Source organism: Pteronotus mesoamericanus, unplaced genomic scaffold (assembly GCF_021234165.1).
Source record: "Pteronotus mesoamericanus isolate MK-2021 breed Mesoamerican mustached bat unplaced genomic scaffold, CSHL_Meso_final contig_22, whole genome shotgun sequence".
NCBI classification, from domain to species: Eukaryota; Metazoa; Chordata; class Mammalia; order Chiroptera; family Mormoopidae; genus Pteronotus; species Pteronotus mesoamericanus.
In genome coordinates, this window is record NW_026555090.1 from 8991906 (window position 1) to 9006727 (window position 14822).

Consider the following 14822-nt stretch of genomic DNA (forward strand, 5'->3'; position numbering starts at 1 on the left):
AGATTGGGAGGGGGCTTGTGGGTCTGGGGGAAAAATGTGAAGGGATTAAGATGTACTCATTGGTAGTTATAGAACAGTCATAGATATGTAAGGTATAGAACAGGGGACAGGGTCAGTAACACTGTATTAACTATGGATGGTGCCAGGTGGGTACTAGACTTATTGGGGGGTGGAGGTATCACTTCACAAATTATATAAATGTCTAATCACTATGCTGTACACCTGAACTATTAAAAAATAATATGGAATGTCAACTGTAATTGAAATATAAAAAAGTTAGTAAATTGCTTCTAAAAGTCTGATATGGAATAAAATATGACTTCATACTTATATCAAAAAAACATTATAATACTTCAAAATATTCTGCCTTGTATGAATCTCTAAACTCTCATATATAAAAGCCCAAAGACAACTTTGCTGAAGTTGAAAGCTATGTAATTACAATTTTTTTTTAATATCCTCTATAATGCTGGGAAATTTTGAACTCATGATAACTGGTTAAACCGGGCTCTCCGGCTATAAAGAAATAGCAAGGGTCTCACCCAAAGGCTGCCTATTGGGGAGACCCTGGCCCCCACGGTCACCGTCTGCAGAACCACTCTGGCATCACCCCTCCTTCAAGGGGAGACGGGAGCCCAGAAGCCAGCAAGAAGGAAGAGGAGAAATACTGCAGGTCAGGAGCCCAGGAGCGAGTGGTTACTGCAGGTTTCTGAAGGCAGCGAGAAGGGCGCTTGTGGTGGTGTGACCTCAGGTGAGCCTGACCACAGGAGACTGGCGTCCAGCGGGTGTAAGTTTGCTGAACTCTCAGGCGACTCCACACACACCCCATTCTTACCTATATTGTGCTTGGAAGTGGCTTTGCACAAAGCTTTGACCTAGCGAAAGCTGAGCCGATGGCGACAGGTGGTTCTCCGAGGTTTGACTGGCTTCAGGCTGAAGCTGCAAGGCAATGAGGAAAGGAAGCACATTAATACACCTTCCATCTCTCCACTGCTTCCAGACAGCCCCGGCCTCGTCCTGGGCCACAGCACCCGCCTCTGGGCCTCGACTCGCAGAACCCGGGCCTTCAGTGTTGCCTTTACCATAACTCCTTGCACCTTCCATCTCTTGACATCACAAGTTCCCTGAGGGAGAACGGGCTGGGAGAGCAGACTGCAGCATCAGCCTTGGCCAGCACTCACACATGCTCACCCAGCCTCGACCACCACCTCTGAACTTACGACCCTGTCTGTTATCTCCATCCTGGTGGGCCTCGTTTGTCTAGCTGCCTCTAGAACCTTTCACGGGGGACTGCTGCTGTGACCTCCAGCACGCCCGCACCCAAGTTTCCACCTGCTAGCCATCGCTGCCCTCGGTTTCCAGCGAGCCAGCCTTCACTTGACCATCTTTCTCAGACGAACCACCTTGCACTTTAGATTAGTGCATGAGCCTCCCTCACGCCACATATCAGCTCTATTGATCCTCCTTTGTCCTCCCTTATGTTTAAGTTTTCTACTGTTGCTGTAGCAAATCACCACAAACTGGTGGCTTAGAAGAGCAGAAATTTATTCTCTCACAGTTCTCAAGGCCAGAAATCTAAAATTAGCATCACTAGCCCTAAATCAAGTGTTGGCAAGACTGCACCACCTCCAGACATTCCTTGCCTCTTCCAGCTTCTGCTGGCTACAGGGATGCTGTGGCTTGTGGCCAATCACTGCAGTCTCTAAGGCCAGGTTCTTCAAAAAGCCAGTGACAGGGGACATATGTGAAGGGTTTGGGGTGAAGTATACCAATGTCTGAAATTTCATTTAAAATGCATCAAAAAATATAAGATGTGGAAAACATAGGGGAGTAATGAGTAGATACAAGGATGAATAGATGGATAAATATGTGATAAAGTAGTTTTAATAAAATACAAATTATAGAATCTAGATGGTAGGTATGAGGTGTTCACTGTATAATTAATTCAACTTGTTTGAAAATTTCCATGATAAAATAGTGGGACAAATAAGAGTAACAAATACTCAAGAATGGTCACTCTTATTTGTTCCACTGTTTTCTTAAACCCAATCTGACCAGAATATAGGATGTGCAAGGGGAAGCAGGAAATACGACTGGAAAGGGAATCTGGAGCCACGTTGGGTGGGGCCTTCAGTGTCCTAAAGAAGATCATCTTGTTCGGAAATGGGCACAGTACCAGAGTTAAAAATTAAACTCTGGAGTCAGACTGTCTGGGTTCAAATCCCTGCATTGGCACTTAGCTGGTAGGATTACTCAGCCTCTGATCCAGATAAATAATTTACCTAATCTCTTTGCTCCAAGGTTTCCCAACTGTAATAAAAGGATAATGAATGATCATACCTATCTGATAGGAAAGGTTGGAGATTAAAAGAGTTCATACATATTGTTTAAGTGTTTATTGTTGTTGTCATTACACGATTGGAAGCACCTGATGGGTTTTGAACCTACGAAAAGCCACACGCAGGGAGAGATGCTTTAACTTGACAGAGGCACAGAGGATGAAGGAGGGTAAGTCTGGAGTTAGGACAGGACTAGGACGCTCGAGGGTCCGGGTACAACAGGGTGAACTAGAGCAGGAGCTGTTAAAAGGGTAAGGAGGGATGGACTCAGGCACCCTGTGTACGCAGCTCATGACAGAGCCCCTCGTAGGGGAGCAGAGGGAGAAAGAAGGGAGCAGATAAACAGGATCAACTCCAAGCTTCCAATCTGGTGCCTAGAGAATGCCCGGTCCGTGAACAGAGTCAGAAGAAGTGGGTCAGGGACAGGCATGCCAAGTTGGAGGGTGAGCACATCCAGGTAGAGCTATCTACCAGCAAATCAACCAAGGGCCCAGAGAACACGGAACTTGGATGCAGAGCGGACACTGGTATTTCTGGCCGCCCAGGATTCACTCCTCTCCTTGGCAGTGGTGCCCCTTTTGGAACATTGAATCCAGCCCATGGGGAGGAGGGGAAGGCTCTTTAACCAGGGGTCCTGTTCTCCCTTCCCAAAGGACAGACACACGCCCTGAGCTAGACTGCTGAGATGACACTACCATGCATGTGAATCACAAGCAGAGTGAGCAAGACTGAAAACAGCCATTCCAGCAGGACCCAGGCCAGAACAGTTCCTGCCACGGAGAGAGCCCCACCCCAGGGCTGTCTGCTTCCCGCCAGTTCCAAGCCTGGTTCTCCAGCCTTCACTTTGATCCTGTGGGCTGCCCCGTGGCCTTCGCCTAAGTTGCCTTCTGATTTGAGTCCGCTGAAGACCTCACAATGGCACAGGCTGCTTCTGCATCGGGGCGGTAACATGGGGCTCTGGGCGCAGCCGTGGATGGAGTCACCCCGGGATGGGGTATGGAAAGGGAAAGTCCTGAATGAGGCTGCAGTGAGAGGCAGCAGAGGACCGTTCACAAAACACGGACTGTGAATGAGGTCAGAGCAGGCTGGCTCTGCTCCACCAGCCAAGGGACCCGGAACATCTCTCGTTCCACATCTGAAAAAAAAGGAGCATCACACCCACCTCGGGGCCATGAATATGAGCAGAGAAGAAGAGGTGTGTATCCTGCCTGGCTCACAGTAGGCGCTTAATAAATATTAGCTTCCTACTCCTCTCCCCAGCCTCACCCCTTTCTTAGCTCTGTAAGAGTCGCGAAAAGGACTGCTGGTGTGAGAGTGCCTGAAGGAGAAGGAAATATGCCCTTTCTTCCAGATGAAAACATTTGAGAATCATTACAGTTACAGAGAAGAAAGTGGTCCTTATGCTTTCTATTCCAGTTTCAATAAATCTAGCTGTATGGCTTTTATAAGTTCTGAAACAGAAATAACCTCAAAGCCCTGGTGTGGCTCAGTGGATTGAGCACCTGCCTGAGAACCAAAGGGTTACCAGTTCGAGTCCCAGCTAGGTCACATGCCTGGGTTATGGGCCAAGTCCCGAGTAGAGGGTGCATGAGAGGCAACCACACATTGATGGTTCTCTCCTCTTCTTTCTCCCTCTCTTCTCCTCTCTCTAAAAATAAATAAATAAAAATTTAAAAAAAAAAAAAAAAAAGAAAGAAATAACCTCAAAAAGAAAAACTGCTCAGAATTATGCAGAGGATAGTCCCTTTTCTTCTTGGAACAGGGAAATGAAGTTGGTTTGTTGTTGTTGTTGTTGTTGTTGTTTTTGCCAAATCATCCCAGCAGCTCTGTTCCGTCCCTTCGAGCACCGGCAGCCAGGCCTCCGCAGGTGGCCTGACTTCCTGACAGCAGATTTCAGTAGAGGCTTCGACCCAAGACAGAAGGAAAGATCTTTTCTGGTTTCAATCACACCACATTAAGCGCTGGGCAAGCTCCTCTCCCTGGCCCCCAGCCTCCCCGTCCTTGCTGGTCGCGGTGTGCTCCGGACACTCTTGGCCCATTAAAGGAACAGAAAGCAGCCAGCACGGCCGAGAGTGCAAACTAGGGATGTGGGACCCGAAGCCAGGCTGAGCGGTTGGCAGGCCCGGGCAGGGCGGGCCCCATTGGCCACATTGGAGTCTGGACGCTGTTCTGAGTGGCACAAGAAGCCACCAGAGCAGTTTAAGCAGAAGAGTGATGTGTTCTTATTTCCTGTCTGAAAGGGTCACAGTGCAGAGAACACATAAAAGTGGGGCATATTGCAAATTGGAACTATGGCTGCTTCTATGTGGGTCTTGAGGTTGTGAAAAAGAATTATTTGTGGGCCTTCTTGGCTTAAAAAAACTCAATGTTATCTTAGAGAAAGGTTTGGTTGAAAGCAAAGGCTCTCACCAGAAGAGGGGGAGCTTTTGCCCCCAGGGAACTTTTGGCAATGTCTGGAGACATTTCTGGTTATCGATCACAATTGAGGGGGGCCAGCGGCATCTTCTGGGTACCAGGACCCTACGAATGCTACTATGCACAGGACAACCTCCACAACAAGGCACGGACTGGCCCCGAACATCAGAAGGGCTGAGGTTAAGAAACCCTGGTCTAGAACTGAATTTCCTAAATTGGATCCTGGCTCTCCCACTTACTTGCTGTGTGACTTGGGGCAAGTTACTTAACATCTCTGTTTTCTTGCCTTTACCTGCCGCCAAGGGACAAAGAGGAAGATTGAAAGGCAATTTAAAAGGTGGTCGATCCCTCTTACACTCCCGGGAGGAAGGGCCAGGGAGCAGGGGGCAGGGGAACAGGACCCGAGGCCTTTCCTAGCAGCCAGCAGGAAGGGGAACTGCGAAGGCACCAGACGCTCAGGTGAGGAAAGGGACCCAGCTCGCTGGCTCTGAAGCAGGCAGACTGGGTTCAATTCTGTATCTCCCAAGCAAAAGTTGAGTGACTTTGGGCAACTTAACCTAAATTCCTGCTCACTGTAAAACAGGAGAATTAGCCCAGTCTTCACTGCTGTTCCTAGACTAAGAGGGGGAGCTGGTTTCGGTGAGGGTGCCTGGAAGAGGAACCTGTCCATATCTGCTTGGCTTCTCATCTCATTTTCCTTCTGGTTTTCCCAAGCCAAGCAGACTTCCGCCCTCCCTGTTCTAAGTCATCCCTGTGACCCGGCCGCTTTCCCAGTCACTGTGTGAGGCACCCGCCTGGGTGGTGGCCATTATGGTTGAGACTTCCTCACAAGAAGCAGCAGCCCTGGAACCAGTCGACCCGGGTTCGAATCCAGGCTCTGCCATTCCCTGGATAACCTTATGACCTAGCCTCTGCTTAAATCAGTTGTTTGTGTGGATTTAAATGAGTCAATGCATGTGAAAAAAAAATAATAATAAAATAAAGTAAATAAAATATGAGCTATCCTTACAAATAAGAAAACATGACTACTCAATTATTCAACCATTCAAGAACTTATTGAGTGTCTCCTGTGTGTCAGTAGTAAAATCATGAAAAGCATCAAATTAGATGCGGGGCACATAACAAATATTCAACAAACAGTATCTTTTCTTAAAAAGTACATTATTCTGATTTCCAAATGTGTTCACTCTAAGATTATAAAATGCATGGTGTAGTGGACATGTTTGTTTGCTCAGCCTTCCTTTCTTTGGGGAAGCAACCCAGCCGGAACCTTAAAAAGCTCTCCTTAGCCATGTGATTAGGGTGGGGTTCACCCGCTCCCCAACCCCACATGCAGGCATACGACTCAGGTGTGCCCAATCAGAATATTCCATTCTGCAGGCCACCTGCCCAGAGATGGACATATGAACCACTCTGGGACAATTACATCTTCCCTGGGCTTTTTCTGGAACCCCAAACTCTAAAGAACATTTGAGCATTTCAGGGGTCCCTCTTGTCACTGTGAGGGCAGAGCCAGCCTGAGGATGAAGCCGGAGACAAGAGATAGAGAGACAAAGACCTGGTAACATCGTGTGAGTACCTGGATCCAGTCTTGCCTGAAGCTGGTACAACCTTTTGATTAGCAAGTTCTAAAAGCCAATAAATGTTCTTTCTTTAAGTTGAATCAAGTGAAATTTCTGTCACTTGCAACTAAAAGGGCCTAAATAAGATAAATAGAAAATCACTGTATGTTAAAGAAAAATCACCCCTAATCCCGCAACCCAGGGAAACCAATATAGCCTTTGAGTGCATGGTCCTTCCAGGTACTGTGTGGTGATGTACTTGCTTTGTTTCATTTGTGTGTTCTGTGGGTGACTGGAGTGGTTCTTTTTCAAATAAGGAAACAGGCTTTCAAACTAAACTACCACCTCCTCCACCCCCGCACTAGAATCCTAATTCCGTCCCTTCTTTAGCTGTGTTGTTTTGGGTACGTTACCCTACCTCTCTGATTCTTATATATGCAGATAATATATATGTATACATTATATTATATTAAATTATTAGATATTATATTATTGCACATGTATATTATATTATGCTACCCATATTTAAAAGGAGGATAATAACCCTAGCACCTCTCCATAAATGACAATAGTTATTCATACGGTATATAACTCTCCAGGGTGTGATCTGAGGAACACCACATACTGTACACCCATTTCTTCCCTCCTTCCATGCATCTGACAGCCTGCTGTCTTGGGCATGAGGACTGTTGGCAGCCTGTCAAACTCTTTGCTTTTAATGATATTATACTGTTGTTTAAAATGAATGTTTTCTTATTTGAGACATACATGATCCTATTCTCTTTCTCTTAAAGCTGCAACTTGTCATTTTCAAAGAGAAAGAAACAAGATAATAGTTGGCTACGAGAAAAAGTTTAAAAAAAAAAGATCCAATTTCCCAAGCCATTCATTTTTTAAAATAAAAATTGTATATCTTTAAGGTATACAACATGAACACCTGATAGACGTACACGAAGTGAAATGATTACTACCATCAAACTAACATATCCAGCTCCTCACAAAGCTACCCTTGTTGTGTGCGGTAAGAGCACCTGAAAGCTACTCCTTTAGCAAATTTCCAGGGTTATCAGGTACGGTCATCATGCAGCACGTTAGCTCGCTAGACTTATTCGCCCTGCATGACTGCAACTGCCATTCATTCTTTATGACTTGAGAATGATGGGCTCCAAGCAAGTAATGAAAGGATGGGAAGGTGACGGTTGAAAGGCTGAAAGACCTCCACCGGGTTTTTTTAATGGATTCACAAGCAGGACAGAAATAAAGTGTCCAGATGTAAAACAAAAGCACTGGTAAAGCAGTTCCCGCAGCTGCATCTGGATCAGCTTTGAGACACATCAAAACAATGCGTGACTGATTCATCGCCGTGGCTTGTGAACCATTTTTTAAATTACAGCAGCTTATTCATGGGTATTGCTGTAACTTGGCTTCCTCACGGTACAATAACTTCACTCGCTTTTCCTCTCTTAAGTGAGACATAAAAGGGCAGCAGTAGAGCAGAACCCACCATCGATCTTTATTAGCAAAGCCCATGGAGAACACAGCTGATGTATCAATTAACTGGCTGTTACACATGACTGTAGCGCTCTCTTATTCTCAAAGGTTGGACCATCTGGGAATGGGAAGTGCACACATGTAAAGATCATCCACCCTGTGTCTGGAGACAAGAAGACTGGGCATCAGTGCTCTGTAGGACGCGTCACCGAGAAAGCAATGGTGGAGCTAAAATGATGCCGTCTGAGAAGCAGTGGCACTCGTGGCTTCAGACAAGCACCCGCACACACAGAATATTGACAAAAAGGGAATTTTTCAAACTTTAGGCCAAAAGGAAACCTTATTCTCTGTATCACTTGGATAAGAGAGGATGAAAATACTGCAGTGGGAGAAAATGCGCTCTCTACAAAACAGAGCTACAGGAAAGGAGCCGCGGCCAGAATACACACCAATTTAAGAATCTGAGTTTCAAGATTCCTGTTAGAGGAGCTGAGTAAATAGTCAAGGGGAGAAAGGAAAATCAAACCCGACGTGCTGTCTCGAGAGCGACTGACCTTCTCGGACCCTGGCCCCCGGGACGCGCCCTCCAAGTCCTCGTGCACACGATCCAGCAGCCAGAGCAGGAACTCCAGGGCGTCATGCTGGGAGTTGCCTTGGAACTGCGAACCGTACTTGGAAACTGCATTCTGAAAGGAAAAGCAAGAAAACCGGAGGGTCACCCAGGCCCCTCCAGCAGCCCAATACGGGCCTATCAGCTCCCGTTCTCCCAGCGGTCCCCCTTCAGCCCTCCCCAGGGATGACAACACGCAGACAACACGGGGCGAGCAATGGTCTTGCCCGCAGAAGGCTGCCCGTTGCGGGCAGCGTCCCAGATGCCGCCGGGTTTTCTGTGTAGGGGAAGGCACCCTGTTTACCAGAAAGACTCCTGATGCACGTCCTGTCCTTTGAGAACCCACAGGGCGGGCTCTTGAATACTGTGATTCTGTTGGCCATCGGCCCTGATGGCCGGGGTGCAGGCTCCCTGGTGGCCCTCCGTCAGTCTGTTCCCGCGCTGTCGCCCTCTGTGCACCCCGCAGGTGGACAGCTTCTGGCCGTGCCCCCTCCCTCAGTGATTTCATTCTCTCCCACAGCGCCAACGCGCTCCTGGTGGATGACCCCCTGGCCCAGTACATGGACTTCCTTAAATACCGTGCATGTAGCGCCTTCACTGCCTCTTCTAATATGTGCAAAACATAGCACAAACTTCTCTTTCTGTGGTTAGATCACAAAATGATTGATCATTTTCAACCTCCGTTCCTTTCATAAATATTCAGGGAGTGCCTTCCATGTGCCAGGCACTTTTCTCTGGACTGGGGACAGCGGTGAACAAGACAGGACTCCTGCCTTCAGGACACTTGTATTCCCCATGCCCTTTGGACAGTCCTGTTAAATTGTGTAACAACTCTGTCATTTTCTGTGTAAATGCGAATTCCAGCTTTTAAAAAGTTTATTTCAAAGGGGGAGTATATGCAGATACTCAAAAAAAAAAAAGGATTCAAAATATATTTTTAAAAAAGGACAGTAATGAAAAGTCTACGCATCTCCAGCCCCCGCAGACCCCTCCCCAAAGCCCAAAGGCAGGCCGCTCTTAGCAGTGAGTGTCTTAAGCATCTTTCCAGGGGTAATTTTTTTAGTGCACGTGCAAGCATGAGCGCCTGCGTGTAAGCGAATCGTCTTGTTCGTGTGTGTGCCCCCACCCGAGACTGCAGAGCCAGGCTTCGGGCCTCACTGCACCCCGGCCTGCTCTCTGCGTGCACCCACCTACGGGAGCCGTCTGAGCGAGGCTGTGGGCCCGGACAAACCTCCCGCTGCTGATCGAACCCCGTGGGCTGGGCTTTAGTCTTTTTCTTTCTTTTCATCTTTCCTTGAAGCGAAATTCAAGATTTCATTTTACCCTTTGTGACAGCATGAATGGACCTGGAGAACGTTATGCTAAGTGAAATAAGCCAGAGAAAGACAAACACCATATGATTTCACTCAGATGTGGAAGCTAATGAACAAACCGAGCTAACAAGCGAAATCAAGTCAGACTCCTGGACGGAGAGCAGGCTGGCAGCTCGGGGACGGGGAACACGGACAACTGCGTGGTGGTTGCCGGGGCAGGGGAGTAGGTAGAGGACTAAGAGGGGGCAGTGGAGCTATGTCGTGATGGACAGAAATAAAAATAAAAATCAATAAAATAAAATAAAAAGATTTGATTAATTGAAGTGCTGGTGCTGAGTCGATATTCCAGTCACCCTAGTCTGGCCACCGCAGGGTCTGGTTTGGATCCTTTCCTCCAGTGTCTGTGCACTTTATAGTGCGGCCAGATTTAGTGAATAAAATGAATAATGAATAAGCAATAAGCAATATTGGTAGCATAAGTATGTCCCATGCAATATTTGGGATTATATTTATACTAAAAAGCCACTTTTACCTGAAGTTCAAGTTTAACGGGGCATCCTGTACTTTACATAAACATCCGCCCGCTCGGCCACCCTCCAACCTGTATCCTCAGCCCCAGCTCGCTCCTGGGGGAGCAACCAGCCCCTCCGACGCAAAATCCCTGAAATCAGCTCTTTCTTTTCATGTCTGTGTCCTCTTTCAGATTCTCACACCCACATCAGTCAGTTGTCGAGCACTCTGAATTCTGGCTCCCAGGTTACTTCTGCCAAGTCCCATTCCCATTGTTGAGTCCTAACTTCAGCGACCCAGCTGACAATAGCTACCACCTTCAAAGGAGTCCGGCCCTGACAGTCGCCCCCTGCCGACCCACGGGCCACGTGGCAGGACAGACCCAGCCTCCTAAAGCTGGAGAACACAACGCACCTCAACTCCAAACCCTCCTGACTCTCTACTCACTACCTAGTAGTCCAAACTCTTTCTCCCGTTTGGCCACAGCCCTGTCTCTCAGGTGTTTCAAAGCTCCAGGTAAATGAGTCACTCAGGTGCCCCGAACATACTTTGCCACTTCAGAAGTCTACAGCTTTACTTCTTCCTCCGTGTGAAATCCATTTCCCTTCCTGACAGTCCTGCTAATCCAAGACTGATAACTGGCTTTACAGATAACACCCTCTCCAGCAAAAGAGTTTGACAACTTCCAGTAGACAGAGAAGATGGGGCTTTAAAAATGTTCTTTTATATAAACCAGAACAGTTGACCCTTGAACCACACCCTTTAGGACTGCGCAGGTCCACTTATGCAAGTTTTATCAATAAATACTGTAAATGTGTTTTCCTTGTCATTTTATTTTCTGTGGCTTACTTTACTATAAGAACACAGCATATAATACATATGACACATAAAATATGTGTTAATTGAATGTTATTCTATCAGTATGGCTCTGGGCAACAGCAGGCTGTTAGTAGTTAAGCTTTAGGGGAGCCAAAAGTTCTACTTGGATTTTTGACTACGGGGGCACAGGGGAGGTCAGAGCCCCAACCCCAGTGTTGCTCAAAGGTCAACTGTAATTAAACTTTGGAGGACTTAGACTAAGAAATGAGAGATACACACAAAGTTATCTCTAAGTATCACTTGGGGAAAACCTGTGACACTCTCAGTAGATGACCTTAAAAATTATGCTTGCGGAAATACTAATGAGGAAAGAAAATAAATTATTCTGTCATTTCCAAAGAATGCAAAAATATCTAGTTGACATTATTTTACATATATTTGTAGCTATATAAAAGACCAGGAAATATGAGGCAAAATATTAACAAATAGTTATCATACAAGGATGGTACCTTGTATGATAAATCAATCTGATGTACAGCAGTCCTCCCTTATCCTTGATTTTTCTTTGTGCACTTTCAGTTACATGAGGTCAACTGAAGATTGAAAATATTACGTGGGAAATGTAAAAAATAAACCCTTTATTTGTAAGTTTTAAATCGTGCTCCATTCTGAATAGCATGAGAAACCTCGCACGGTCCCGCTCCATCCCACCTGGGGCGCGAATCACCCCTTTGCCCAGCGAATCCTCGCTGTGTAGCTTCTGCCCATTAGTCACCAAGTAGCTAACCTTGGTTATCAGGTGAGACTGTCCCGGTATCTCTGTCCGTGTGTTCAAGCGATCCTTGAACACAAGGCTATGACACAATGCCTGTGCCACTCTCCTCCTCATGGATTTTATTATCTCGCATAACCACAAGAAGGGCAAATACAGTACAATAAGATATTTTGAGCGAGAAACCACATTCACATAATTTTTATTACAGTGCGTTGTTATACTGTCCTGTTTTATTATTAGTTATTGTTGATCTCCTACTGTGTCTAATTTTAAACTGTACTTTATCCTAAGTGTATATATATACATATATATGAAAAAACATAGTATACTTGTATGTAGAATTTATATATACAGTTTCAGGCATCCACTGTGGGTCTTGGGATGTATCCCCTGCAGATGGCAGCGGGGGGCTACTATACACTTTAAACTTACACAACATTGTATGTCAAATATAACTCAATTTGTTGATGGGTACATTTCACAATACATAATTTATATCTTAATAAAGAGGATTTGAAAACATATAAATAACAAAATAGTCATCTTTGTTTTGACCTGCGATTTCACTTCAAGGAATTAAGTTTGTGGAAATGAACAGAGCTGAGGATGACGATTTAAATACAAGAATTTTTAATGCAGTGTGATAACTTGAAAATTGTATAGTATATAAATGTCTCCATAGGGATTTGTTCATTTAATAAAATATTATGCAACCACTAGAAATTAAATCCTGTAGAATGTTTTAACGACCAGGAGAAAGTCTCATGATAATAGTTTTTAAAAAGTAGGTTACGAAATTAGGATTTCCAACTGTTTGTATATGCTTTGAAACACATCAGTGTTTATAATGATTATGTCTAGAGATAAACTCTAGTGGAGTCCCAGATCACTTTTTACAGTTTTAAACTTTCCAATTTTTTATAGCGTACACGTATTTCATTATATCATTAGAAAAGCAACGTATTATAGGTAACACCAAGACAGGATATTTTAAATGTACTTATTCATTTGTTCTTAAAACAAAGAGTGGTCCTGCTGTCTGTGGGAGGCTGGGTGGCCCAGGGCCCAGGTCGGGGCGGTGCGGGGGGCGGGGGGGGGGGAGAACAGGCCCGCCCATCCCCTGCGCACACCTGGCGTTAGGGAACTCAGGGCAGCCTGCTGGTCCCTTCTCAAGTTCCTCCCTTCCTCTGTCTGAAGCTACAAATCTCTCCCGATGACCAAACTCCTTTATGAAACCTATGTGGCTTGTCCCCAAGCCACCCTCCAGCCTCTCACCTCTAATCACACAGGCTTTCATTAATTCATTTAACCATGTATTTATTCTGTCTAGCTCCTCAGCCCCACCCCACTCAGCGACTGGCACTTTCAGTTTCTGTCCTCAGTTGACCCTTGTTCCCAGAAAACTCAAGTCCATGGTTATCTCTTTTGGGAAGCCCTCCCGCCCCTCCCCACTCTGCCTCCCCTACTCAAATCACAGCCTCCTGCCAGAATTGCCACGGCTTCCTTGTATTTTTATTTTCTAGCACTTGCCACCAACCCCAATCATGTGCCTGTGGGATTATTCCATTACCATCCATCTATCTGTAAGTTCCTGGGGAGAGGTCCCAGAGTCAGGCTTTCTACGCGTCACTCCTGGATTCCACATGCCCGTTAGTGTGTCTCTCGACACTCAGAGAAATACCGGTTGGATGAATGAATATTTCTTCATCTATAAAATAAGAGGAGATCGCCTAGGTTTCAATCAGCGAGGTTTGAAACCTAAAGCTCCAAGTGAGCATGGGCTCTGGCATCCTCCATGCTCCCCAAGGCAGGCTGCCCAGACTACGTCACCCTCAGTGACATTAGCAGCTTGGTTACCCTTCCATTCCCCAAGGCTTGCAGGGCGCCTCCAGGTCCTAGGGGCTACACAGCAGTAGAGAGAGAGGAAATCCTGGTGAGCCACTGGGTGCTGAGTAATTCGGGAGTTTTTTTTTTCAAGCTACTTCATCTCTCCCATCCCTGCAGTAACTGGATGAGACCCCCACATCTGGCCTCAGAAAAGCACAGACAGGTTGCCTTCCTTCCTCAGGACTCCTTGGTCTCTGCAGGTGAGGAGGTGTAATGATAGAAAAATAAAAAGTTCCTTAGGGCCAGGCGCTGTGCCAAATGCTATACATATAACTCATTTATCTCCTCACGGCTACATTGTAATAAGGGAGGTACCATTATGGCCCTATTTCACAGATGAAGAAAGCTGAGGCAAAGCAAGATTTGGAAACTTGCTCAAGGTCTCAAAACTTCAGAGATCTTGCTCTTAACCACTACACAATACTGCCTCTATTTAAGAAGCAAATGTTGCCAAAAAAGAGATATTAATGATGCCCATTCCACCCACTGATTCCTGCAACACAGTGCTTCACTGGTGGAAGCTGGAGAGAGAAGTCGGGGCTTGGCATCCCGGTGGGTCACGTGGGCAGGATTGCTTTCTCGGGCTGAAACTCAAGAGCAGTGATGCTTGTGGAATGAACACTGACAGGTTCCCCCTCTCCCTCGGCCCCCCGCCCCCAAGAACAACAATCACTGGTCTATGGAGAGCTTCAACTCTCCGCCCAGAGCTGCGGGGGGGTTTTGTGGGGGTTATTTGTTTGTTTGTTTTTTGCAGGAAGTAAGCCATGCGCATCAATTATCAGAAACTCCTGAATCCAAATGGGACCCCAAATAAACGCCCCGCTTTAACCCCAGGTGAAGTGATACGCGGAACTTCGGAACTTCGGAAGAAAACCTCATGACCTTGTAACATTCCGAGTAAATAGACCGCGATTCCGGGGCCAACGGAAGCAACCCCGTGCTGTCGCATCTTAGGGGATTTCATTTGCACGAAGCAAAAAGATGTCATCTCTTTGGGATACAGGATACCCACTGCGTCTCCTGAGTGCTCAGCACCAGGCCTGCAGGTTCTCAGCTTCCGTTGAGCTTAGAATAAAACGCAAACGCCCTCCCATTGCCTCC

General features: G+C 46.3%; 1 protein-coding gene across 1 annotated transcript in view; it reads right to left on the reverse strand.

The window, feature by feature from the left end:
- Nucleotides 1-14822, reverse strand: part of USP43 (ubiquitin specific peptidase 43) — a 60486-nt gene that overhangs the window by 44554 nt on the left and 1110 nt on the right. The window contains exons 2-3 of the mRNA XM_054571250.1: nt 8362-8493; nt 836-939 (exon numbers count right to left, since the gene is read on the reverse strand). Coding sequence (XP_054427225.1) covers nt 836-939; nt 8362-8493 — 236 coding nt within the window. The remainder of the gene's footprint in view (nt 1-835; nt 940-8361; nt 8494-14822) is intronic.